Consider the following 27,308-nt stretch of genomic DNA (forward strand, 5'->3'; position numbering starts at 1 on the left):
AATCTGAACTTTATGCAATGTTTTTATTTCATGTTAAACATGAATGTGTAACAAAAATACAACAACACAACTATAATTCATCTTTTTTTTTCCTAGTCTTCCCTCACAGTAGAAGCTATGGATTAAATCTAAATCTTTCCCTAAATTCTAAGTAAACAGTTCCCTAATTTCTTTAAAAATCTCTCCCTAAATTTTCTACTAAATCTCTCAAACTGTATTTACACAGATATTGCATACAATGAAAAATATTGTTTCCACTCTATACATAATCAGCTGTGCACTACACAGATAAAATTGTTGAGGCACAAAAGTTTCTCAGATTTGTCTTGCAGATCCACTCATGACATTAATATTTAAATATTAAAAAAATATTTCTGATTAGTGACTTCATTCATTCATGTACAACACTGTGTAGATCTACCCGAGCTCTTCTTAGAAGGGAATTCTATCTAAAGGCTTCTTTTACAGTATAAGAAGAACAAGATCACAGTCATTTTTGAGGCTTGTTAGTGTGTGTTGTTGTTTTTATCTAAAGCTTGGCTTCAATGATAACAGAAGATGCATTCGGGCTTCCATTGTGCCAGTCGGAAGGACCCTATAGATCAAAAGAGATGGGTAAGATCAGTGGTTTCATGGATGCAACACATAAAATGCCTTTTATCTCTGTAGACTTTAGTCTGTCTGGGCTAGCTTCCACCAAAAGAGTCTTTGGAGTAATGAAAAACAATGGATTGACATAAGCTCAGCTAAACATCACAGTGTATAAAGTTGTAAAGATAGCTTATGTGCTTATGTTCATACACACCCTGATAAATGAACTTATGAATAACTGATCCAGTTAAATGTGAAAGGAAAGAATTTTGCTACATGTTCTAATTTCTTCAAGAACCGAACAAATGTCAGTGAATATATGTTTGCAAAGGTTTTAAAAATTGTAATAACATGATTGACGCAACGAAGTGCTGCTTTGAGTGTTAAATAGCATTTTTTCAAACATTCCTAAACTTATGAATAAGAAAAACTCAATAATTACAGCTTAGAACCTTAATTAACAGATGAGGTAAGATGAAGAACCGTTCCAGGACTTGTTGTGACACTCGACTAAATCATGGGGTCAAAGATGAAGCTAACTGATTGAGCACTGCTAAAATAAATAAGAGATCTTCCAGCTTTAAATTTCCACTGGCAGAAAAGAGGAACTGTGGAGATCATGCACTGGAAGATCAAGAAAATTCTGAGATAAAATTACGTGTCTGCAGGACAGAAAGGCAAAGAAAACCCTCACAGCACTGCAAAAAAAAAAAAAAAGGTGCAGGAAGGTTTGCCTCACCCACAAGTCCAAAGTAAACTTTACATGTGACCATCATGACAAAAATCAGTGCCTGAATGTCTGCCACGATCACAGCACGCTTGGAGGAAAAAAAGACGCAATTTCCGAATCAGTAAAAAAAAAAAAAAAGACTCCAAGTGAAACATCTTCACAAGCTCGACTGAAGAACGGCTGAAGGTGGGTTATGAAGTACAAAGTTAGTAGCAAGCCAAACTTTTGCGCATCACAATTAGCGCTTGCATTTTCTTATTGTTAAAGACTGTGGTGACATTTAGAGAAAGGTCCATTTTAAGTCAGGCTGTGAGTGCCAAACTGAATGAAATCTATGGTGTCACACTTGGTATTAGGGGGATCCAGGATGACAGCACTGTGAGCAAGCACAGGCAACAGAAGGACAGGAAAATCAGTCAGTACTGGGCTGAAAAACCACAAGCATGACAGTGTGATTCACTCCATTCAAACCCATACCGAGGGCAACAGCTTCACATGCTGCGCTCCTGAAACATGAGGCCGCTAAAGCGAATCAAACCAGTTGTATAATCACATTATACTATACTGATTTATTACTGTGATAAGTCATAATCTTTTATTTCTATGTGGATGTCCCGTTCACATTTATGAGGGGAACTTGAGCCAATCAGCTGTCCAAAAATAGAATAATTAGAAGGAGCTGTAATCACACGTGATGATGTTTTTTCCGAATCACATGGCTATTGCCAAAAACTCAATAGGTTTATAGTCCATATAGGGGTTAATGATTACTCCCAGCTAACTTATTTAACCTTAAGTGACTTTAGCTAAATTTGATAGAATTGCTACTGAGGTACTTTGAGAGTTTCAGAAAATGAAAAAAAGGCTTTGTGCCAAAAAAAGAAAAAGAAAAAAGAAATCACATTTTCATGATTGTGTGATTTTTATTTTTTTTTTTGATCTTCAGAAACAAACAGAGACAGTAAAACAGGTGTAACAGTGAAAGGGTGTACAGCAGGTGCTCTTGATCAGTGGCAGTGTGTGGTGATTGCTTTGTGCTCCTACCTTTGTGCACCCTTGTGATGAGCTAAGATTTGAGATTTTTTTTTTTTTTTTTGTAGAAGCAGAAAAGTTTATTGATCAGGCTTGAGAAGAAGTCTGCAGCTCGGAGATTAACGCTGTGGCTCCGTAGTCGTGTCCTGACTTGTGCCTCTCCGCCTAAAACAAATGCTTCTGATCACTTCTCATCCAGAGTTTATAGAAGAGTGAGGCTCCAGTCTGCAGTGAAGTTCACCAGAACCGGATCTTTCAACACAGAAGTGTTGAGTGAGACAGCTTGGATATTAAGATTTTAAAGTGGATGGCATATGCTTCACCTTATTTTCAGTCATATGTACTGTACACACTCAGATTAAAGATGGCCAGTTTCAAAAACTAATGCCAGTGTATATACATATAATTCCTATGAGCTAAAAGCTCAGGCTGTTCTTAATGCTCAGTTTTTTGCTTTTTTTCTGCTGTTGGCTCTGCATTATGTTAATGATAACACAATAACCTCAGGCAGACACCTGATATTTCAACATTCAGTTTATAAGGAGCAGCCAATCAGAAGAAAGCGGTCTTAAAAAGAGGGTGGCCTCAGTAGAGTCCAAGAATAAAAATCTTGAGCTGAAAATGAGCTTATTATGTCCACTTTAAAGAAGAATCGAGAGACTGGAAGACTCAATTAGACTTTAAGCACTTGTTGGTAACTTCACCTCAGAGCTTGGAGACCCACCCAGAAAGAGAAAGATGGTGACAGAACGACTTAAGAACAGAGGAAAGTCACAACCATGAAGTGCTAACGGTTGACAGTATCCAGACAAGTTCAATAAACTTTTAAGATATACAACTGGTTGTTAACTTTTACTGATGCCATGTTGTGAAATGGCTTCATGCAGGCAAGTGGAAATATTTTTATGAGCAGAGTGTGTACAGAGTCAGTAAATATTCAGCAATGTCCTTTGGCAAAATTGTTGCAAACATGCAGAAAAATACTCCTCGTCCGGGATGCACATAAGACTTATCACTCGACAAACAAACACTTAACACGCGGATTTTTTTCACAGTAGACATTTTGACACTCTTTTTACATTTATTATTTATTCTATTTTTTGCACTGGAAGGCAGTGGACTTTTTATCCAGATTGTTTAGCATGACTGAGAGGATGCCTGAGGAATGGAGAAGTGTACTGGTACAACAAGGGTGATGTACAGAGTTAAAGCTGATAAAGCTGAAAAAGCCATGAAGCTATGAGAAGTAGTTGTTGAAGCTAAGTTAAGAGGAGAGGTGACGATCAGCGAGCAGCTCTAGGATTCATGCCCAGAAAGAGCACTGCAGATTTGAGGTTTACGCTGAGAGTGTTGATGAAGAAGTATAGAGAAGGCCAGAAGGAGCTGCACTGTGTCTTTGTGGATCTAGTAAAAGCATATGATAGGGTGCCCAGAGAGGAACTGCGCTTTGTTAGGGATCGGAGGAGTTGGAGGCAGATAACCCACAGTGACATCTCCAAAAAGGAGGAGCCTGAAGAAGAAGCTTTTCCTACACTGCCATGTCAAAATGTCTTCTGTGGAAAAGGCCTATTTCCCTTTACAATGCCACCGCCTTTGTTTCATATCACAGCGCACTACACCGTTGGCTTGCTTCAACACTTACGGTTGCTTTGGCCTGCAGGTTAGCGTTTTGCCTCTTGAGCTCAGACTTGATTAAAGCTGCAGAAAAAGAAAGACACAGCGATGGGTTAGCTCTGCATAAGATCATGGAGCCTCTACTGCAAAGAAAGAGAAGGACAGAAATAACACGGCAGGTCCTTCATGGTGCAAAAGGGACATGCAGGTTAGCAGTTTAATGGTCTGAAGTAATAATAGTAACTATCCAGTAGGTGGCTCCTATGCATGTTCAAGTCTTAACAGTGGCAGTTAATGATAAGACAATTCCCTATTTTCAAAGAGTGTGTGGCAACAAATCTAAAAAAAACACAGCATGATGACTAACTGGGGTCAAGAACAATTATAAAAACAGCACAATTATAATTTAATACTTAACTTTCCATGGAAGGAGGAGAGTATTTTACAAAAAAATAAAATAAAATCATAACCTTGCCTTTTAATAGTACCTTTATGTAGTTTCACAACATCAAAAGTATATTACCAAGTATATTAGTTTTTTTCTTTTAAAATGGGCATCATATCCACAAGAAGAAGTACAGTCATATGAGTAAGTACAAAAAAGCAGTGAGTCAGTCTGCTGACCTTTGCAAACAGTGAAGTTTCATTAAAGAGTCGTTGAGGGGTTTTTTTTGTGTGTGTGTGTGTGTGTGTACACAAAGTTAGCACCGCAGCATTTTTATAAAGTTAAACATTTATCTTAAACCCTTAAAAAGTTACATAAGTGTTTGCAAAATCACCTTTATTACCTGAAAACGCACTCCTTTAGTGTGCATGTCTGATTCAAGGAACTGTTCATGACTCCTCCCTCTAAACAGTTTAGTTGTAAATAGTTTTGTTGTTGGTTAATATTGAAAGAGAATCCCTTTCCCTGAGCGGCAAGAAGCCTTCTTGTAAAGAAGTGGCAAACTTGTTTGTTACGTGCAATAAAAATAACATTATGCTCAATTCATGACATTCAGCTCTGAAACACTCCTTCAAATTACACAGTAACCAAGTTCTACATTCTAGGAATGCAGTATTCTTCCACTGGAGTATTAGTGAACTCATAACAGAAACAGTGACAACAAAGACCATTCGTATGCATTTCTGTATGTGCTGCATTAAATCAATACCCTGTTATGACTCTGAGCAGTGTGTTTTTCACAGTCAGAGAGGTCTCACCTGTCATTATTGTGCCTATTAGGAGAAAGACGCACAAGAAGATGTTTCCTGCCAGTGTGCCGTAATCATCAATGATCTTCCCTTGGCAAATGGTGAATATAATTCCGAACACCTGCGTGTGCAGAACATGCATAGTTAGGATTAAAGCCAGCGGGAAGGATGGGGGCCAAACCCATCGCTGAACTTGGTGTTCATTTTCAAGCATCTTGCATCTTCTGCGGCTGGTATAATATATATATATATATATATATATATATATATATATATATATATATATATATATATATATATATATATATACTTTATACTTTTTTTTGTTTGTTTATTGTATCCAGCATCACACACAGCAGCATTTGTAATGCCTGTTCACAAGTAAGCAACATCATAGCAACTAGGCATGATATATTTGCAAAATATATCATGCCTAGTTGCTATGATGTTGCTTACTTGTGAACAGGCATTACAAATGCTGCTGTGTGTGATGCTGGATACAATAAACAAACAAAAAAAAGTATAAACAAGGAACTCAAAATTCCCTCATTATGCCCCCCACACAAAGCCACATTATGGCAAAACAATACCAGCCTTCATTAATGTAACATTTTATTGTTTATGTCCAAACTTCCCAGGAAACTTGCATTTGCAGTATAGTGAGTCAATTCCTCCGCAGCGAGAGGCTGAATGACTCACTTTTTCCGTGGAGGGAACACAGCTTTCATCCATCCCAATCTGTTGGTCTTTTTTTTTTCTTTTGTACGATCACACTGAAAACAACTCTACAGGCCATCGCTCTGTACCTGTGCCGAGCAGTTGAGGATTCCAGAAGAGGTTCCCTCTGACTCCGGGTACGTCAGTTCGACTGCAAATTCAAAGCCCAGTGGGAGGTAGCCCGTCATGAAGAACCTGGACACATGCACGGGGGACGCACAATAAGCACAAGTGCCGATCAAACAGAATCACAAGCTAATTTAATAATTGCAGCTCCATATTTGTTAGGAGTGCTTCATCAGTAATACAACCTCAATTTTACATGTGCAAATATTACAGGACGTAGGCTCTGTTCAATAAAATGCCCCTTATCATAACAGCTGACAGGTGCACGAATACTTTGTACCTACAACATTTAATTGTTCTTCTGGGAATTCAAGACTTACGCCCATAAGTTAATGACAATGAAGAGGTTAAACAGGAACAGCAGGTTATTCAAAGCAGTCCGGTGGCATCAGATTTTCTTATTCAATAACAGAATGTTGCCCTTCCACTAAAGTGACAACAAGTGAAACTCAAAACAAAAGCTTCTGACATGCAGCAAAATACTTCAGTCTGAGTCAGTAGATAGACACATTTCTTCCCTATATGTGCTTTGATATTGAGAGCGAGAGCAGAAAAACACAAAATCCATGCGCAGGCTGTAAAAAGGATAAAGCTATGTCTGGAATGCATGTTGCTGCACTCTGTCGATGCACTTCCACAGGAAAGGAAGTCCAATCTGGAAGACCACTGTGTGCTGCTGAGGGTGCAATCATTTCAAAACAGCCACACAAAGGTTAAATTGGATTAATAATCTGCTTTTTAATTCCAGGAACACAGAGGCAGCACAGAAGAAACCTAGTAGATGATTTCCCTCAGAGATTTAAATGCTATGATTTTCCCAGTAAATAGTGTATTTTTAATTTTAAGGCAGTGCGCCACTTTTCTGAGATACTCATGATCTCAAACGCATAACTTGACCATCAGTACATACTCTTTTTTTCGTTTGCTTTGCTGTGCAACACAGACATCCAAGAAAGCATTACTGTGAGGGGATTTTACTTGAAGAAATACATTTAAATTGAGGTAAATAACTAAGATTATTCCACACATCTGTGTTCTCTATCATGTGTGGGGTTTTTTTTTCCAGGAACAGAAGGACATTTTACCTTTTCTCTTGAATTTAGGCATTAGGTTATTATGCACAAACATAGATTTTTATGTAAACTTTGCAGGGTCTACGTGTTTTGTCAAGCCAAAGCTGAAATAAACATGGCTGTAAATGATTATTGAAAATGTCAACAGAGGTGCTGTAACTAAAGAAATGAACAGCAGCAGAATTCGAGGCATGAAAAAAATTGTCAGATGGTTTTTGCAGGTTTCTACTGTGCGTGTGCATGAATATTGTTCAAGTTAAAGCTTAAAATGTACAAATATTTAGCCCACTTACTGTCCTACTAAGGATAAATTCCATATTCAAGTGTTTTTTTTTATACTTTTACAGATATATTTTATTTGTTCTGTATTTATATTGATGCAGTCTGTTTTTTTCTCTCTTGACCAACAGAAATAAGTGTATTTTGAATTAAGTAGAAATAAAGTCCTTAGACAGTATTACTTATGTAAAAAAAAAAATGGGTTAAAGAAATAAATAAAAGAATACCCAAGAGCTCCAGCAGTGATGAAAACCACCCAGAGGTGTCCCAGACTGAGTGTGGCAGCATAAACTATCATCCCCACCAGAGACATGAGGTAGACTGCAAAGGTGGTCTGCCTGGAAAAAAAAACAATATTTGTATCTGTGATTATTATGATTATACACACATGTTAAATGTGCTACCTTAATGTAGGTGCCATAGCAGTTTCTCAATGAATTAAAAAAAAGAACAAAAATTAAAGCTGCAGCAAATTTAGAAAATGAGTCCATGTATTTTCTTATCCAGTTCGGGGTCATTGGGGGGGGGGGGGGGGGGGGGGGGGGGGGGGGGGGGGGGGGGGGGGGGGGGGGGGTGAGAGAGGCTCCAGTCTGTTACACAGAGACAGACAACTATTCATGTGCACATTCACACCAATGGGCAGTTTAGAATCACCGATTAACCTAACGTGCGTGACTGTGGGAAGAAGCCGGTGTAAGAGAATGCACGCAGGCACGTGAAGAACATGCAGATGCCGCATAGAAAGGCCCCTGCCAGCTGGCAGGTTCAGAACCTGAACCTCTTTGCTGTGATGCAACAGGGGTAACCGCTGTGCCTCCCATGTGAAAGAAAGGCAAAACACAAAAAAGTTACAACAGAAAGGCTGTTATGGATTTATTTTTTTTTTGGTCCAATGACACCTAAAAATTGTGTTCTGCATGAGCATCAATGTGAATATCTGGCCAGTAGTAGTGCTGTAGACTAAAGTTTTCAATAGTATGTACCCATGTACCCTTTTCGGGCAGCACAGTGGCGCAGTGGTTAGCACTGCTGCCTCACAGTGAGAAGATCCTGGGTTAGAAACCACCATCTTGGTTTTGCAGAGCTTAGGTGTGGAGTTTGGATGTTCTCCCAGTGTCTGTGTGGGTTCTCATCGGGTATCAGGGCTTCCTCCCACAGTCCAAAGACATGCAGTTAGTGGGGTAAGGTTAAGTGGCGATTCTAAATTGCCCACAGGTGTGAATGGTTGTCTGTCTCTCTGTGTTAGCGTCATGGCAGACCGGCGACCTGTCCAAGGGTCTACCCCGCCTCTTGCCCTGAGGCAGCTGGGATAGGCTCCAGCCCTCTCGTAACCCTGAACTGGATAAGCGGAAGAAAATGGATGGCTTGATGTACCCTTTTTGTTTGTTTTACTGTACTCACAGAAAAAAAAAATAGGGCCTTTGTAAATGTTTTGGGAGGAAGGACATGCATTCCAAACCTTTTGTTAGCCTACACCTCACAGTTAAACGCAATAAACACTGAAGGGAAACACCATCTCTGTTTGCTCTCCCAAAACACACACTGTGAAAGAAACTTGAGTTTATACATCCAAAACCTCATAATAAGTAAATAAATAAGCATTAAAAATGTATTTCCTCCATTTGAAGTACAAAGCTGTTGTAGCTGCACCAGAAGGAGGTCGATCGGATGGCTGTCGCTACACAGCCTGAGAGCCCATAGGGCAGGAGCAAAAGTTCAAAGAGGTCGCAGGATGCTGAACCTGAACAAACAGATGCAGAGCGCCAACAGCTAACACAAACACTAAACAAGGTCTGCAAGATGCAGGTTCAGAGGGGAAAAGACAATAAACAGCAAAGAACAGAGCTTATGTGGCTGCTTACTGGTGGCACGGAAAAAGTGATAAACTTTTAGGATATCAGTCCATCGCTCTGCTTTTTCTTTCTCAGTTTCGTTCCACATGATATATGATGTTATCTCGCGCCTCGTGCATCCGTTTTTCCCCTCAAACACAACACCTCCTCTGGAAGAATCGCTGCTCTCGTACTTTCCCTGTTTGATATTCGCCTTACTTGTAGGTTTTTGTTCTGTCCAACCAAACGCCGCAGATGAGGGAGCCAACCATCCCAGCGATGACAATGGTAAGGCCAATCCTCCCAGCATTCACTTCTTCTCCCTAAAAAGCAGTGAAAGAAATGAGGGGAGCTGATGATCTTATGGCCTTGCATAGTTTTTGAGGCATGTTGGAGGGTGAATTCGCTGCATTTAAGCAGCTTAAGCACCTTTATGATCCAGTGATCTGTGAATAATTTTAATGCTGTGTTAAAAAATGAAAATAGTACAAAGGCAGGATATCAAATGCTGACAGAAAGAAATTTTGAAAACAGTGTGCAGGCTCCTTTGTCATATTTTTTATATTTCATAATGCACCAAATATTTAGAGTAGGTCACATGTTTGGACTGCTAGGCTGCCATTAGCATAGGTTGTTTACTTTGAAGGCAAGCTGTTGTTACAGTATACATGCAAAATGTGGGTTATCATCTGGACCAGCATACACTCATCAGACACTTTATTAGGTACACTTTGCTAGTACTAAGTTGGACCTCCTGTTGCCTTCATAACTACCTTAATTCTTTGTGGCATAGAGTCAACAAGGTGCTGGAAACATCCATGATACTCCTCCACCACACAATAAAGACGCTCTATTGGATTGAGATCTGGTGACTGTGGAGGCCATTTGAGTGCAGTGAGCAATTTGAGTTGATTTCAGCTTTGTGACACGATGTGTTATCCTGCTGGAAGCAGCCATCAGAGGATGGGTACGCTCTGGTTATAAAGGAATGGACATGGTCAGCAACAATAGCCATGGAGGTCGTGGTGTTTAAAAGATGCTCAATTGGCACTAAGATTGGCACTGTAACAAGAAAATATCCCCCACACCATTACACCACCATCACCAGTCTGAACCGAAGGCAGGTTGGAGCCATGATTTCATGTTGTTTATGCCAAATTCTGACCCTGCCATCTGACTCTTCCATCACAAATCGAGACTCATCAGACCAGGCAACATTTCCAGACTTCTGTTGTCCAATTTTGGTCAGTCTCTGTTAACTGTAGCCTCGGTTTCCTGTTCTTAACTGACAGGCGTGGCACCCAGTGTGATCTTCTGCTGCTGTAGCCCATCTGCTTCAAGGTTGTGCGTTCACAGTGCCAGATGATTTTCTCCATACCTTGGTTGTTGTAACAAGTGGTTATTTGAAGTTACTGCTGCCCTCCCAGCAGCTTGAAGCAGTTTGGCCACTCTTCTCTGACCTCCAGCATCAACAAGGTGTTTTTACCCAGTGAACTGCCGCTCGCTGGATAGTTTCTCTGTTTTGAATTGTGGGCTGTGAACCCTAGAGATAAGTGTGTGGGAAAATTCCAGCAGATCAGCAGTTTCTGAAATATTCACACCAGCCTGTCTGGAAGCAAAAACCATGTCACGTTCAGTATCACTTAAATCATCGTTCGTCCCCATTTATTGCTCAGTTCAAACTTCAACAGGTTGTCGTGACCGTGTCGACATGCCTAAATGCACTGAGCTGCGGCTGTTGTAACTGGCTGATCAGATATGTGCATTAATGAGCAGCTGAGCAGGTGGTTCAGCTTGGTTTATGGTACTGTAAATCTGTTATTACAGTGCCCTTTAGTAAACCTTACACTTGACTATTTAAGTCTAACTATTCATCTATTCAAGTATCACTATGTCAAACTATGGGAAATGTAAGTAGAGCTTCAGGCAGTAGAAAGATTTGAGATGACTGCAGAGGAAATGGACTTACAGGGTAATGCGAGATGATCATGCGGTTCAGCAGGGTCCCGACAGCATAAAAACAACCAACGTTCAGACCTGCGAAATTGGAAATGCACTCAATTAAAAGCCCCCACTTTTCAGGAAGCATGAAGCTAACTTTGCTTAACTGAAATATGAAATATTCTTGTTCTATTGATTCTAATGAACCTAATCAGGCAGAGAATGATCCCAAACCAAGGATAAATGGGGGCAGGTGGAGGCAACTGTGACTATCAGGTAAATCTGAGATGCTGGTGAAGCGTGCAGCGCTACCCAAAGGCTCACTCGCAGAACAACAAAGGATTAGAGAGTCAGATCCATGTCTACACTTAGAAAACAATAGCTGCAGCTTTTCATAATTTTCATAATTAATTAATGAGACAATTCTTTTTTTATTATTTGATTATTAGTAGTAGTAGTAGTATTATAAAATGATAGAAGTCTAATCTAATCATCTTTAGATTTTACTTAATTTTTAATTTCATTCTTATTTTTTTCTCAAGTAAATGATTACTTCTTAGAGCTCCAAAAAAGAAACAAATTCATATCTCAGACTCCTTCCACTTCATCATATCTTTGATCTTAGGGTCACACTGACCACACACACATACACACACACACACACACACACACGTGTTAAACGTTATCAGGCTATAAATGAACTCTGGACCTCTTAATGTAAATCCCAGTTATGAGCTGGAGGAATAGTGCAGTAAGTCCATGACCTCCGTGCAGAACAACATAATTTGATGATAAGATAAACACCATTACACTACGGATGGAATTTTCAATCTTGAGTCTACCTGAAATCCATGGTAGAATCAATGGCAAACATTTTGGGTCAGGACCGTTATCAGTTGGAATACTTGGTTTAACCCTAACTATGAGAATTCATACTACTTTCTTCCCGATCTGCTTGAATCCAATTTTAATACGGAGCTCTGTCTCACTCAGTCTCTGCAGAGGCTGCATTCATTAAAATAAAGTCGAACTTAATAACTTTACACTCACATACATTTTCACAAATTACTAATGTTGAATTATAATTTTCAACACACCATTTAAAATCTTTTAGTCTGCTATAAAAAGTTAATGAAAACACAATTTAACAGTAGTTTAGAAAAGAGTGATGACCAACCATAGGTGATGACGAGGAGCATGAAGGACCTGTTGCACAGCAGCCTTCGGATGGAGGCTATATAGGAATACTGCTCTGCCGGGATGCTACGAGCTGTGGCCTGGGCCTGAGTCGGAGGAATTTTAGGACGGTCCTGGAAAACTGACACATGGAAAGATCGACAACAGTGTGAAACACAGTCCACAGCAGTGGCCTGCACAACAGTTAGAGGAGAACAGGGAGAGTCAATGGAAGCCATGCAAAAGTCCTTCAAACAACTGCACACTTGAGGCAAAAGAGAATCAAACTTCACTGACTTCCATTTTAGAGGGCCTAAGTTTAAGTGTGTTTACAACAAAGTGTAAAAATGGTTTTGGTCTTTAAAACTAATTTCCCACACCCTTCCAATTTCCTTAAGGGTTAAAATTTGCATTATTACAAGTATTACTGCTTTGACTGACAGGTGGATGCAACACAGGCATCTGTAGCCGTCCAGGCTAATCTGAGTCTTTGAATTGGACCTCTCAACTTTTAAAGCTAGTGTTAATGTTACTTAGCTCTTATTAGCAGATACCTGTGTCTGTGTGACATACCTAACTTGCTTGATGACATAATACTGCACTAAACCAAAACTTCAAAGCAGGAGTTTACAGTCCAGTGGGTGATGTCACGGTGGCTACATCCACCTTTTACAATCAAAGTAGCAATCAGTGTCAGAGTGCTTAAAACGGGTTTACGGCTGCGTACTGTGTTTCCTCTCCAAGGCCACGTGCTTCTTCCTAGAAAGGTATGGAGCCTGAAAGAGCCACGTCAATTTTGTTCAAGGACACATTCAGGCAAGACTGGACAGGCTCAAAACGCCTCCACATATGAACTATGCTCTCATTTGCTCCACTGAAAATCAGCCACAGTTTGGTGTTGAAGACTGTCAGTTGTTGAGGTGGTAGCCATTATGTGACCTGTTTAAGTTGGCCTTTCTCCTCAGTGGAACTACTTGCTCTCAGGCCTTGTGGGGATAAACAGATGTCTGTCTTTGTGTCTCTTGGAGCTGATCCACAGGAACCTTTTTTCCCTTCAGCGAGTCTGACAGGAGGGTCTGTGTATAGTAACCTGTTCTCACTAATCCAATAAAACTGCCCTACACTTTTACTGCTCTACCACTGCAGGTGAAGTAACTTAAATTATACGATGTTCTCAGCTGCATTTTACTGCATGCGTGTACATGGGTGAATGCAAATTTTTATTCAAAATAACCTTTGTAGTTCTCAGACTGATCTGTAAAATATTCCTGTATGGCTTATGCATCATAATCATAATGACTAGTCTTATTTAGTAAACAGGAACTTCTCATGTGTCAAAGCAGATGGTCTCCAAGTTTAACTTACTTGATTGTTTTAAGGAAAGGCAGAAGCTAAGCATCTTCTCTCACCTCGCAGTTTATGCAAATCTCTCAATCCTGGGACTTTGTCTGCCCTGCTGACTCACAGCCCTTTTGCAGGGCTACAGATGGTCCTGCCAGCAGGACAACCCTCACACATGGCATCTTGCATGTATGCATGAGAGTGAGCTAGTATATATGTGTCATGAAACTACTGCAGCCACCTGGCGTGAATTATCACACCAGAGTAACCAAGAACAACATAAGTCACATCTTTTTCTCACTACCACCGTCACTTAACTGTAAGTGGATGAAAGCATCAAGCCCCTGCAATATATAAATATTTTAGAAGTCTGTCTAACATGTTCCTCTGAAAATTTATGATGATAAAAAATCTCTGCCACACTAGTATGATGTGCAGATGATGATGTGTTGAAATGATGCGGCAGCCTTTGTGGCTCAAAATTCGAGCCAGAACAGAAGCGCCAAATCCCAACCACGTCAGGAGTCATGGTGTTGTGAAACTGTAATAGGTAACTTGATGCAAAGTTGCCAGACTTTTGAAGCATTTTCATTTGATTCCAGTGGTTATTCAAAATATGCAGTTTGTTTTTTTTATGTTGCAGTAATCACTGAAATTAGAGTTATGTCTCTTTCCACATGAATGTAGATAGGGGCTTCATAATACTCACCTGGATTTGATCCAAGATGTCTGTGAGACTTGCTTAAAAAAGGACTTTGATTGACGTAACAGGCACTACATGGAGTTTAGTTTAGTTTTTCCAGTAAGAGCATTTTGTTTTAAGTCTGTTTCTTGCTAGGTTAGGAGTAATTTAGGATCCAACTTTAATATTGCATTACCTTTTAGAGGCACGTTATTATGGACGCTTGTTTCTACTACTGGAAACAAAACCAAAGTTTGAGTTATTTCAATCCATCCATCCATCCATCCATCCATCGCAGGGGCAGCAGCCTAAGCAGAGAAGCCCAGGCCTCCCTCTCCCCAGCTACCTCCTCCAGATCATCCGGGGGGACACTGGTTCCCAGGCCAGCTGAGAGATATAATCTCTCCAGCGTGTCCTGGCTCTACCCCGGGGCCTCCTCCTGGTAGGACGTGCCTGGACTACGTCACCAAAGAGCACCCAGGGGGCATCCTAGTCAGATGCTCGAACCACCACAACTCACTCCTTTCGATGTGGAGGAGCAGCGGCTCTACTCTAAGCCCCTCCTGGATGGCTGCACTCCTCACCCTATATCTATATATATAGGGAGAGGCCAGCCACCCTTCGGAGGAAGCTCATTTCTGCTGTTTGTATTCACTTTGTATTCATTTCAGTCACTACCCAAAGCTTGTGACCATAGGTGAGGTTAGGGACGTAGATTGACTGGTAAATCGACAGCTTCGCTTTCACGTTCAGCTCCCTCTTCACTACAACAGACCGGTGCAGCATCCGCATCACTGCAGACTCAGTCCTAATCTATCTCCCTTCTCCTGTCACTAGAGGTTTATCGTGTGACATCACGTAGACATTGCTCAAGAGTTGTTCACCATACTGAATGCGATACAACCCCAGGTCAGAAGGAAAAAATGTGTATGTTGTTGGTTGAGTGGTTCCTGGAGGTCGCTGGCTCTCACTGGGTGAAATCGGTCACAAAGAGAGTGCTGAAAAAAAACTCCTTGTGATTGCTTTGGTTGCTAGCAGATTGACATGGTTGCCTGTGGTTGCATGGAAGACTCTGACTTGTCTGCAAACACTCGCTAACTACTAGCCAAATGGTAACAAAATTTTTAAAAAAGTGTGACACAAACCAGAAACAGGGAAAGTTGTGCCTCAGCACTTTGAAGGCAAACAGTCTCCGTTTCTGGTTTGTGTTGCACCTTTCACAGTCTTACTTCCTCTGAGAGTAGCTGGAGTGTTTGCAGACAAATTGGTGTATTCTATGCAAACTACGGACCTCTGCGGCAATCTGCTAGCAACCAAAGCAACTGCAAGACTGGTTTCACCGACCGCTCAGGGAATACACATTTCTTCCTTGAGACTTGTGGTTATCAAGTGGATGCACGCCAGTTTCTAGGCCTGTGTGACTGTTGCCTTATTTACTTGAACCTACACTGTCACATGTCCTAAACTGCAAACAAGTTAGCATTACATGGTTAGCAGTAATGTAACTGCAAGAACCTCAATAAACTACAGTACACGATACACAAGTACCTTATATAACAATCTTCTTCATGTGTCTTGCTTACACCATCCAAACTGAGCCAATTCAAGCACATTAATCACAAAAATCCCTATTAAACTGTTGTTTTTGTGTGGCATTTTGTGTGAATTAGTTAAAGTGCTGGTAGCTGAATTTAGTCATGTTGCAGACAGCTTACCCAGTGCTTAAGCTAAACTATCTTTCTCCAGCCATAAACACACACGGGCATTGTCAGTCCTCTTACGTTACTCCTGGAATCACATATGAATACATGTATGATTAACTGCTTACTGGGGCACAGGCAAATTTGAAACAATTATGAAGTGTGTTCATGAAAGCAAATGGCATGTGACTGACCAGATAGTCACATAAGCAATGAATGAGCTGAGGTTTGCATTTCATAGTGAATAATTGACAACAGGAGACTATAGTCAAAACACTAACACTGACTGACTGTATGGTCTGTCTAAATGCTGTGCATGGTACTACTAGGAAATTCCTTCACAAGCATCCTTTTGTGTTTAGGAATGCAGAATGCTTATGAGGGATGCCACCCCCCCCCCCCCCCCCCCCCCCCCCCCCCCGCCCCACACAGCAGGACAGCAGCATTTTCATGGATCTTGCTTCTCTTAGCCAGCCAGTGTGCTATATATAAAAGTAACACATATTTATTGTGTTTTGATTAAACACTTATTTATAATGTCCATAAATGGCACAGCACGTGATTCTGGGTTTCTCAACAAATACCACATTTGAAAAGGAATCAACAAAAAAAAGTTCCTCGCGACTCACATGCTGTTTGTCATCTCACTTCCTTCTACCACAAAGTGCTGAGTCCTTTTGGAACCATAGGTTCTTTTTTTCCTCATCTATCCATAACTAAATGAGTTTGCAAGATAATTCTGTGGAGTTCAGTACATTTCTGCTGACCTTACTTGTCCTACTATAATATCTTGTTTTGTCAAACTCCCTTTTACGTAAGGTTTTTATGTTGGTACAAACGTCCATCTCATCACTTTTTTTTTGCCCACTGAATGGTGCTTTTTGTCAAGAGTCTACGATTGATGTAAATTAAAACCATCATGAGGTCAATCCACTGAATAAGAAACTCCCATGGCCCTGAGCTAGAAAAAAAGCCCGTACAATACATGTCAACAGGTCTGAGCCTTTTAGAGCACATTGGAGATGAAGCGGGAAGCGGACACCACTGAGATGTTACTCTTTAGCCATTCACAAATAAACCTTGGTTGCACACTACAGTAAAATCAGTTTCATGTAATTTTTTTTCTATATTAAGAACCTGATGGGGAAAAATAAAAAAACTCGTGGCCTTCTATGCTTCATGATGCGTAGCCATGCATGAAGTTTCGTTTTATCTGCAGAAGTATTGAGGACACAGCTTTTGCTACAGCGGGGGGTTGTGTAGAGTTGTTAATAATGTTGGAAATATTTACCACATTTTGGTTATTTTTGGTGATCATCTTACCAAAGACAACAAGGATGAAGAGTAAAGTAGCCACTCCTGCCGTTATGTAGAACATGATTCGGATGTGATGAGCCAGCTCATTCACGTCTTCCACATTAGGCACCAGGATAGGAGGCACAAGGAACCCGATGGCAATACCCAGCTGTGGACATGATGGAAAGACATTACACAATTTGAAGGAAAAAAAAAAGGTTCAGCAGAAAACAAAAGCCATAGAACTGTTTTCACTAAATAAAAAAACAGAAAATCTTTGCTTGTAGCGCCTTATTTTCAAGTCCTGTACATTGTTAACTGAATGGCTTTACACAATGTGCATTAAAAGGTTTTAATTACTGGTTTTTGCTATGAATGATTGTGTTTAGAACAGGCCCTTCCATTCTGGGGAGGTCTTGCTATTTTGCTGAGGTTGCAAAACGTCACACATAGTATAGCCCCTTTACCGGAACCCGGAGACCTGACCCTGCAACTGACCTCAGACCTTCTGCTAAGATGTCTTCTATTTATGTCAGCCGAGGACTTCTCAGGTTTTCTTTCTGTGTTATTTAGGACGATGGGATGAAACCTCACTGTTTCTTTTTAGACTGAAGGTGAAAGAGGTTCAGTAATCTTCTCAAGAGGAGAAAGCAGACTGAAGAAACTGTATTCATACTCTCTGATGGAGACATCTGAGTAACTACAAGAGTGAAAAGCTGGTTTCACAAGATTTCCATAACAGTTTTGAGCATTTTAGAATACCTCAATATTTAATATTAGTTTAAAATAAAATTTAAAGCACAACTTGAACACTTGGCTGACTTTTAGAAGTGAACACATGCAGCGATTAGTCATATGTGACTCTGGCATCCAGTCCAGCCCTGTCTAATCTATAGGCAGCTGTCAGACAGCTCTGACCTCACTATTGAGACTCTGCTGCAGCAGAAAAAAGAAATGCTGAATACTGACACGGTTCACACAAACCTGGTTCCCCAGAACTCCTATGGAGCAAGCAGTGGAAACTTCTTTCTCTCCAAACCACACTGAGGCAAGGTAAGAAGGAATACCGAGGATAAACACGGTGGCTACTGAGCACACAAACTGGCCAAAAAAGGTAACTGGGAACATATCTGGACTGGCACTACCGATTTTTATCCATGCACCAATGCAGTTAAAGGCTGACCCGGCAAGGACAACATCCCGGATGCCCCTGTTGTCCAAGAGCCAGAGGATGGGGAGAATGAGTGGAATGTAAGTGAGCAGATAAATCATGGCCAGCCAGTCAATAGCCAGAGCATCAATGTTGTAGAAACGCATGAATATGTTGCTAATAATTCCATACTGGAGCCACATGAAGGCATTGCTTGCTGAGACAGCACTGAAGAGAAACAGCATGACCCAGCGACGATGATAAAGCTTGGTCACAGCCTTTTCGACCAGCTCCGACTGATCACCCAAAGCCTCCATGTCTAACTGGGACCCTGTGGAGGCTGCTCTGCCTAAAGGCCCTGGACTCCATTGCAGTGAAGCAAAGCCTAGAGCAAGATTCTTTGCAGCCTTGGAAGGCGGCCATTCTTCACCACTGAGCTCAGAATTTGCACGGTCCCCTTTCAAAGTATTGTTTTGCGGCATTTCAACTGTCCTGAAACGGGCCCCTGAAACGGTTGAGGTGAGTGGTCTTAAGATTCGAGAGCCTGTGTCCTAACAGCTTGCTGTCCTGTGTGCAAAATGCCTGCAGAGAGCTGCTGGAGTTACTGCTGTCTTACTGGTCTCCCCAAGTCCCTTCTGAGTCCCTTGCATGTGATGACATCGAACCTCTTTACCCGACAGCCACTTATTTATTAAGTGCAGTCATGTGTTATTAATATTAAAAATCTTCCACTTCTACTTAAACCACTCCTACCAAGTTAAATAACACTGACAACAGATAATCAACACAAACTCCTCTGTTAATTATTTTTCTTGCCTAGAGTTCACTCATTTGAGTTTTTTGGTTAATATTTTACAGTCTTAGTTATTGTTCATCTACAAATATCTGTGTACTGTTGGACAAAATACCCCAAATTCTCCAATACTCCAAATATTCTGCATGCAAGCTGTTTAAAATGTGTATTGTAAACCATACATTAAGAAACAAACTGCTAATCTAGCCCTGAAGACACTAAATGTGTCAACCTTATGTAACAAATCCACATCCAATGTGACGCCCTTTGCACATCTGATTGTGATAGGATGAAAAGCACTGAGACGTAGGCAGTTTAGATTCAATCAAACAAAAACTATTGCACGACCAGACAGCAGTCTAAAATGCGTTTGAGGCATCTTGTTACATTTGTTTTTATAAAAGACAAAAGAAAAAGTAGATGAGTTGATTTGTTCATTGGTTCTGGGTAGGTGTTTGCACATTCCCAGATTGTTAGTCCTTATTTATTCAAACTGTATCCAACTGTTTTGCAGTGATAAATGATGACATTTCAGTGACATTTACTTGGAGTTGATGTTAAGGTGACTCAAGTGTTGTTTGTTCAAAAACTTTAAGTGTTAAATCTGATACTTCAGTGCTCAAACTACCAAAGGCACACTGCTGATCTTTGCACTCTTTTATGCTGATCCTGACGCTTTAAGCTCATGTGATTTTAACGTGCCCCGTTGCTCCTAATTTATAACAGTACAACAGCAGCTCATACACAGTTTTCTATGTCTCAGAATAAATAAATACAAATATATAGTATTTCTTTTTAACATTCCTTTAGCCCATCGTTTGTCTTCTGCAAAGCTATCTACGGTATGTGTGCATGCCACTAAGTATGGTACTTACTTACTTACTGATCAGACTTTTGCCCTTGGTTTATCTGTTGCATAATGCACTGCTGTCTAAGCAGACCCAATCACACTTATCATTTAAGTCTCTTCTAAAATGTGTAGTTTTTCCAGATTCTTTTTAGAAGCTCCCTGTTTCAGGACCACATTGTGAGAAATAGCAGCAACACACGTATATGCTGGTCAAAAGTTTCAACACGACTTTTTGCAATAAATCTGAGCAAATTTAAATTTCTCTTGCTCACAGACACACACTTCTCCAAGCGTGCCCTCCCAGTGTGCACATACTGATGATTACATAAATTTGAAGCCATTTGTCTGTTTCAAAAAACCTGTAAGTCGTTTGTGTGTGTGTGTGTGTGTGTGTGTGTATGTGTTGTCTTGCTATAACCAATTCTAATAAAACACTGAGAACTTGGGGACATATTTAAAAGCATTATAGTTTTCTATAACTGTGGACCTCAGTGATTTGTCGGTCACATTTCAGACTGTGTGCATTGTTTGTCCCACCACCACAGCATCCACTATCTGGACGCACAAGTGATGGAGTGGTCTTAAACGTGCGTAATTACGCAGACGTTCTATGAGATGTGGGACAGTGCAAATTCCTAGCGCTATTAGCCTATATATAGGTAGGTTAAAAGTTAATATGACCTATTTTCTAAGACTACCTTGCATTACACCCTCCCTGATTCCCGAAGACTCCGATGGAGCAGGCCGTGGACACTTCCCCTGAACCAAACCACACCGACGCGATTCTAGACGGCATCCCAAGGATGAAGACCTGCGCGAACGAGGAGCAGAACTGTCCCAAGAAGGTCACGGCGAACAGGTCGGGTCTGGCGCTGGCTACTTTGATCCACGTCCCCGCACAGTTGAGCGCTGTGGCCACGAGCGCGATGACCCGGAGCCCCTTTTTATCCAGCAGCCAGGTCACCGGGAAGACTAAAGGAATGTATGTCAGCATGAAGATCATAGACATCCAGTCTATGGTGAACGTGTCGATGTTGTAGAACTTCATGAAAATGTTGCTGATAATGCTGTACTGTATCCATTGGTAAGAGTTGCTCAACGAATATGAGGCGAATAGGAGGACAATCAACCAGCGTCGGTGGTAAAGACGGGTAGGTTGCAGCGCTTCATGACCGCCCCCCTCGCTCAAGTCCTCGCAGGGTTTTGCGACGTTGCCCCCCTCCAGTTTGACATGGTTCTCAGAGTCCGCCTTCCAGTTACTCTGATCCTCTCTCGGTTTAGTGTCTTCTAGCGCTTGTTTCTCACTCATATTATTCAAGTCTTCTCCGTAATACTCATCGGGAATAAACTCGACACTCAACTATTTTGGTTTAACCCCTCAACTGAAACGAAAGTGCCTGAATTCGCCTTTTTTCATTTAGGGACATTCAGCGCTTTCCAAAAGTTTACCGTACCCGACAGATAGGCCTAAAACGTAATGTTTTCAGCAGCACAAGTTCAATCTGTTTTACCTAACAATCTATAGCTTAAAAAAAACATACATGGATACAGTGTAAAGAAGAAGCGCTGCGTCTTGCAGTTTTCGCGGTTCTCTTTAATCTATTGGTTCATTTCCTCCCCGGGGCTGAAGATATTTTGGTAGTCGAACTTTCACCCAAATCATTAAATAACATGGAGTTACAGATAATGTAATGAGACCAAATAGTTATCTGAAGTCTGGTTTCCCGAGCGGTACCACGTGTTGGAGCGCCAGCTGTAACCGTCCACTCGGACTTAACACCGCCTTGGGATCTTGAAACGAGTCGGTCAGGTCAGGCACATGGGCGGAGTTAGATAAACTGTTCTTTGTGGTCTCTGAACACGCTGTCACACACTGACATCAGACAATTTTAACAGACAGCAATGCCCGTAAATGCACGTTAGTTGTTTTTTTTTTTGGCGTACTCGTAGTAAGTCGCCTATAAAACATGATGACAATCACCACTTTATTGCAGTTGTTTCCTACTCTAAAAAAGCTGCAGATAACATCATTTATATTGCGTCTGCAGTTATGAAATATTTGGCTAAGACGTGACTCGAAAGGCTCAGCTGTGTTCCTGGACACGCACACACACGGGCGCGCAGACAAAATAAGTTTTACAGCTAAGTCTTTAAAATTTTATGTTCTCCTTAATGACGAAAGCTACTTTAATTTTGTTATATCTCATGCTGGTAAACAGTGCCATCTAGTGTCGTCCAGCAGGCTGTCACAAATTCTTGTCACCGGCACCACTTGAGGTGTCACACAAACTGCTGTTTTGACAAAGAAAATACGTCACGGTGATCATTCAGAAGGCGTCACATTTAATAAATAGATCAGATGGCTCTTCTCATACATCAGCTTTAACAACAGAAGTCAAGACCTTTTGAATGCCAGGTTCCAATTCTTCATTCTCAACAATTTATATTTGGTACATAGCCTGAAATCCTCTTTTCCTTTCTTCCTTTTCTTTTCTTCTCTTTTTTTCTTTTAGGATCTTGGCTTTACATTCTCTTTGTCCACAATCAAATCTGTCAAAAGCTCCTGAGGATTATCAATCAACAGTAACATACTAAAAACACACAAATAACACAAGAAACACAAAAAGTGGATGGGATGACAACAGTGGACTCAATGACACAAAAAATTAGCAATTTACAAAAATATCATTCGAGTCATCTCAACGTTGGTATTTCTCCTAATGTAAACATGGACTGGCTGATAATTCTGTTCGATGAGCCATTTGAGTTCACAGACATCACTGCTAATAAATCAGAAAAGCAGAGAGATGAGCAGAAGCAAAATAAATAGTTACACCTGGCAGTCTCGTTTGCCTGTCTGGTCACTCCATGAACAGGTTTTAACTTTGATTAACACCAATTGAAACATCTCCAGTCAGTCTTTCTTCATTGAGGTCAGTCGTCTGTTTCGCAGTACATCTTCAGTAGTCAGTGGGGGGTCAGCGCTGGTAGTGTGGTACAGCGATTTGCTGGTGGTGGCACAGTACAGTCAAAAGTTTGGATACACCCCAAACTTTGGACTGGTACTGTAGCTGCTGTGATGAGTAGGGTAGAGGAGGTCCGGGGTCTGAGGAGGCAGGCCGGTGCACAGAGGTTCGTGGCTGCTCAGCACAGATGACAGATACTTGGCCTCCTCTGTCAGCTGCTTCACCTCCTTCCTCAGGGCGGCATTCTCCTTCTCCAGGTTCTCACTCTCCTGGAAACACGCAGGGAGTGGAGGTTAGAGCAGAGCTGCTATATTTGTTATAGTGATAAAAATGTGTGTGTGTGCATATCTGTATGTGTGTGCGTGAGAAAGCGGTTAAGTGGGATTGGATAACACAAAGGTGATGGTCTTCACTACTTATTCTGGGAAAAGCAAACCTGCAGTCACATATCCTGCTTCCACGCAGGTGTTTTTTTTTTTTTTTTTGGTGCATGTTTCAGTGCACAGAATATTTTAACCCTGAACATTTTCAAAAGGATAGTTCAGACCGTTTTTAACTGTCCATCTATGAATGTCCTGGAGTGTTGTGTTGAGCAACCATTTAGGTCCAACAGATTTGTAGACTCATGGTCCACAGAGGATGGCTCTTCTTGATTGTCACTATCAGACTGTAATAGGTTGTCATTAAATTGTGGTAGATTCACACATTCCCACTTTAGGATGAACGGTAATAACTTCGTTGAGTCCCCATTACGCCATCATCAGGTCAGTTTTTGAATTTATGACCAACTTTTATGTTAAAGAAAGATTCCCACATTGAACACGTGAGGCTGGATGAAATGTTCAACTTTTCAGCACAAACACCCTGAGCAAAGTGAAGCAGCACATCAACAACTCAGTTTGGGGTTTTTTTTATAAGTTGTATAATGTAGAAAAATGTTATAATTAAAAAAATATATATTCTTGGTAGTAAAAAAAAACAACAGCTGTGGGAGTCTTTGGGAAAAAAAGATGGTGCTATTTTTTTAATAACTAAGTTATATCATATCAAAAATGCCAAAACAGTGGTATTCCTGCCTATTACAAGATAAGTTATAATAAGCAAGTCAGTAAAAGTTGCTTGTTGTTGCCACTTAAGATAGACTGCTGTTTGTTTCAGTACTGAAATGAATGGCATTTGCTCTTCTAGGAGTTAGCAAAACAAAAACTATCTACAGCCTACTTTGCTTTGTTGTAAAGTAGAAATATTGGTGACAAAATTGCAAAAGTCGACAAAAACACACATTGCCCTGTTCCATCAACCAATAACTACTGATTGAAACTGTGTGCAGTTTGCACCACAGTCTGAGAAAAGGTGCATTTCTGACATTTTGGGTGCAACATTTTCCAAAACAAGTGGAAAGAAGGTGTCTTTCTAACTAATCATCAGCTTTTAGCAAGTAGAGCAAACATCAGGGCTTCATGCTTTTTTTCTTTCTTTCATTTCTTTCTTTCTTTCTTTCTTTTTTTTAGGTTTGTGTGGGAATTGTAGGAGAGAAATCTTCCACTTGGTTAATTAAAAGGTCATCTCACCATGGCCAAAAGATCACAAAGCTGAGCTGTGAGTCCTTACTGTCACAGAACCTTTGGGCAAACCCCTGTACTTGCGTCACTTAGCCAAATACGGCCCACTGCTATCAGTGTTTTACAAGAAGTGACTGCCTTTTTCTCCCCTCCTGCCCACGACATGTAGCATTCAAGCTCATTTACAAAGAAGAAAAAAAAATACTACTGAAGAAACAGGAAATAAGCCACAGTGTCAAAGAGAGGGAAAATTCACCTTCCTGTTTATCTAGTGCGACGATGAAAGTAAAACCACAGGCTATATGTTCTGCGTGACTGATGGGTTTAAAGAGATTGATAATATGTACCATGCTTCATAGGAAGGATTCTCACATATTCAAATCAGTTACACTGGATTGCCTACAACGTGGCTTCGCTGAAGTTCAAAATCTCTTCGGTTCATCTGATAAAGTTCACTGAAACAGCTGCTCTTGAAGCATTACAATGAAAGAGCTCAGCGCTGCACGCATCGTCTTTTCTTGAACGAGGAAGTCACATGGAGAGTGGTTACGTGGTCAGTGTTTTGAATACAGGTTGATGTAAGAAATGACAGCTTGTTGAGATAGTGGAAGTATTCAATAGGCCAATACTCGCTCTTAACGGAACTCCACGAACCTGCACATCCAGCTGAAATGTGCTACTGACTCTCACATTAAGAAGAATGAGCTACAAAATATCAAACAAAGGAAGCGGTGAACAAAGAGCCTGAACACACTCTTGTCATCACACTCACTGCTGCAGTCTCTGGTGCCTGATTCTGCTGCAAAAGGGAGTGATTGCCCACACGTGCTAATTTATTCCTTAAGCTTCTGCAAACACACAGAGCAGCGTCCAAGTGTGCAGCCCGACAGAAGCCATGACACATCGCCACATGGTCAGGTAGCATTTTGTAAATATAGTACAAATCCACTCCCAGAGGCTTCAAAGAGCTACATGGGCGCAAAGAAAGTGCCGCAGTCTGTTACCGTACTGTAAGTTTATTTTGATGTGGTATGGAGTTATATTTGGAGTTGAACAGTTGGCAGGGCCTCCAGTCTGCCCAAACATCCCTGGTGCTTTCGTCACTATTCACAGCAATAGGCTGAATTAACAGCTTTGACTTTACTCTGTGTAAATTTCATTTACTCAAACTTTTTCTGATCAATCTGCAGTTATTGATAAGCCGCTTTGAAACCAGCATGGCGGACTTGTTTTCAAAATGTCTTGCTAAGACATCTGTTCGGGTGGTGTTATTCCGAGAGTGTGCCAGTGTGTTGCAAGGTGCCCTTACCAAGTGAAGGCTGTCGGCTTTTTGAGTTTGCCTCAACCTGCTCTTCTGGGCAGCGATCCGATTCTTTTCCCTGCGCATCACCTTCTTTGGGTCGTCTGGATTCTAAAATAAGACAGCATTCCCACAGTTAGTGTGTTTGTGCAATGACACAGAGGTCAAATGACATTAGGGTAGTCTGGAAGCATCCAGACTCCTGAAAAGGTGAATGAGTGAGAAACCTGGTGATCTTTTATGCCAGACACTCCAGCTGGGGCGTCAGAATGGTCTCATTTAATGGCAGTTTGGGGAAGACTTGCTTAACATCACACCTAATGTGCAAGGGCAGGGTCGGGGAGTGGCTGAGTCATCGGTTAGGTATAACGCACACCCTGTTTCATGTCCTGCACACTCGATTTTCTTGGTATCATAATAACTAATCCATTTCAAAATGCTGAGTCAGTTGGACATCAAAGAGATAAGAAATTCAGTATCTAACCTCTTCTGAATGTCTGTTAACACCTCTCTGAAAATCCCCCAAACAACCAACACTGCTCACTGAAATAACTTGACATGATCAAAGTTATTTTTATTCCTTGCAGCATTAATATATTACTTAAGCACTTTGTCTCCAAAGCAGGTTAAGCAAGATAGAGAGCGCCAGAGACTGGCACATGTGAAACCAGCCAGCACCGAGGGTGATGGGCAGCGTCTCCCATGCACAGAAATGCACAGTACATGCTGTATTTAACACGATGTCTGTTCCTGACAGCTCTCAGCTCATTCACAGTTTGAGGACTTGCAAAAACAATGGAGTCCCACTACTTGGGCAAAGTGATGCGTTTTTTTGCAATTCACAAAAGCCTACACTTGCAGCGAGTCATGCCTCCAGCCCATGTGTGCATGTGAAACACTCTGAGAAACTGTGAAAAGAGCCAGCAGAGACAGGATGGGTGTCTCTAGCGGTGGCTTTTGTTGCTGCCCACAAAAATATGCATGAAACAATGCAGCCAATCAAAGGTATGAATTTAAAACATACCCCCGAAATACATCCGCAGATGTTAAACTAAAAATCGGACCAGCAACACTGTACGCGTCCTTGTTAAAGTAAATGAACAACGCACACTTACCGCTCTGCCTCCAGGTGATGGGGACTTGTAACTTGTGTCATTGCTGTCAGAGCCCTGAGCCATAGCCGACTGTAGCGACTGAAACTTTGCGTCTTTGTCCACTTCTGCTTTGTGTTTTTGAGTGTGTGTGCGTGATGTGGTGAATGTGTGTCTGTGTCTGTGTGTATGAGAGAGAGGCAGAAAGAGAGAGAGGGTGAGAGGCTTTGTAGCTGTACGAGCGCTAAGAAGAACTTGGCTTACCACGAGCA

At 41.1% G+C, this 27,308-nt stretch overlaps 2 protein-coding genes across 5 annotated transcripts; both read right to left on the minus strand.

Moving 5' to 3' along the window:
• Window positions 1–4: 4 nt before the first annotated feature.
• On the minus strand, window positions 5–21,930 carry flvcr2b (FLVCR choline and putative heme transporter 2b). Of its 3 annotated transcripts, none has more exons than XM_030722244.1 (10): window positions 20,833–21,930; window positions 17,352–17,493; window positions 12,307–12,447; window positions 11,158–11,225; window positions 9,408–9,511; window positions 7,584–7,694; window positions 5,968–6,073; window positions 5,171–5,282; window positions 3,996–4,051; window positions 5–2,518 (listed from the first exon to the last, which is right to left on the minus strand). In XM_030722244.1, the coding sequence occupies exons 1-10, from the start codon at window positions 21,424–21,426 to the stop codon at window positions 2,441–2,443; spliced, it is 1,512 nt and encodes a 503-aa protein (XP_030578104.1). In that variant the 5' UTR covers window positions 21,427–21,930; the 3' UTR covers window positions 5–2,440. The 3 variants fall into 3 exon arrangements, with proteins under 3 accessions (XP_030578104.1, XP_030578103.1, XP_030578102.1); XM_030722243.1 differs by lacking the exon at window positions 20,833–21,930 and adding an exon at window positions 18,309–19,093 and having other exon boundaries at window positions 5–595; XM_030722242.1 differs by lacking the exon at window positions 20,833–21,930 and adding an exon at window positions 18,309–19,093.
• Window positions 21,931–22,483: 553 nt separating this feature from the next.
• On the minus strand, window positions 22,484–27,308 carry batf (basic leucine zipper transcription factor, ATF-like). 2 transcript variants are annotated; one of them, XM_030722028.1, is made up of 3 exons: window positions 27,061–27,308; window positions 25,955–26,056; window positions 22,484–23,352 (listed from the first exon to the last, which is right to left on the minus strand). In XM_030722028.1, the coding sequence occupies exons 1-3, from the start codon at window positions 27,121–27,123 to the stop codon at window positions 23,146–23,148; spliced, it is 372 nt and encodes a 123-aa protein (XP_030577888.1). In that variant the 5' UTR covers window positions 27,124–27,308; the 3' UTR covers window positions 22,484–23,145. The 2 variants fall into 2 exon arrangements, with proteins under 2 accessions (XP_030577888.1, XP_030577886.1); XM_030722026.1 differs by having other exon boundaries at window positions 27,055–27,308.

This window comes from Archocentrus centrarchus, chromosome 24, assembly GCF_007364275.1.
Source record: "Archocentrus centrarchus isolate MPI-CPG fArcCen1 chromosome 24, fArcCen1, whole genome shotgun sequence".
NCBI classification, from domain to species: Eukaryota; Metazoa; Chordata; class Actinopteri; order Cichliformes; family Cichlidae; genus Archocentrus; species Archocentrus centrarchus.

What these genes read in the sequence shown, in the direction of transcription:
- batf (XM_030722026.1), bottom strand. Translation starts at nt 27,123, where the DNA reads ATGGCTCAGGGCTCTGACAGCAATGACACAAGTTACAAGTCCCCATCA. An exon ending in CTGGAGGCAGAGCGGTAAGT is followed by an intron (nt 26,057 to 27,054) that starts GTGCGTTGTTCA and finishes GTCTTATTTTAG; the next exon opens with AATCCAGACGACCCAAAGAA. An exon ending in AAGCCGACAGCCTTCACTTG is followed by an intron (nt 23,353 to 25,954) that starts GTAAGGGCACCT and finishes GCGTGTTTCCAG; the next exon opens with GAGAGTGAGAACCTGGAGAA.
- flvcr2b (XM_030722242.1), bottom strand. Translation starts at nt 18,956, where the DNA reads ATGCCGCAAAACAATACTTTGAAAGGGGACCGTGCAAATTCTGAGCTC. An exon ending in ATCACTGCTGGAGCTCTTGG is followed by an intron (nt 6,074 to 7,583) that starts GTATTCTTTTAT and finishes GCATGTGTCCAG; the next exon opens with GTTCTTCATGACGGGCTACC. An exon ending in TCCTCAACTGCTCGGCACAG is followed by an intron (nt 5,283 to 5,967) that starts GTACAGAGCGAT and finishes CTGCACACGCAG; the next exon opens with GTGTTCGGAATTATATTCAC.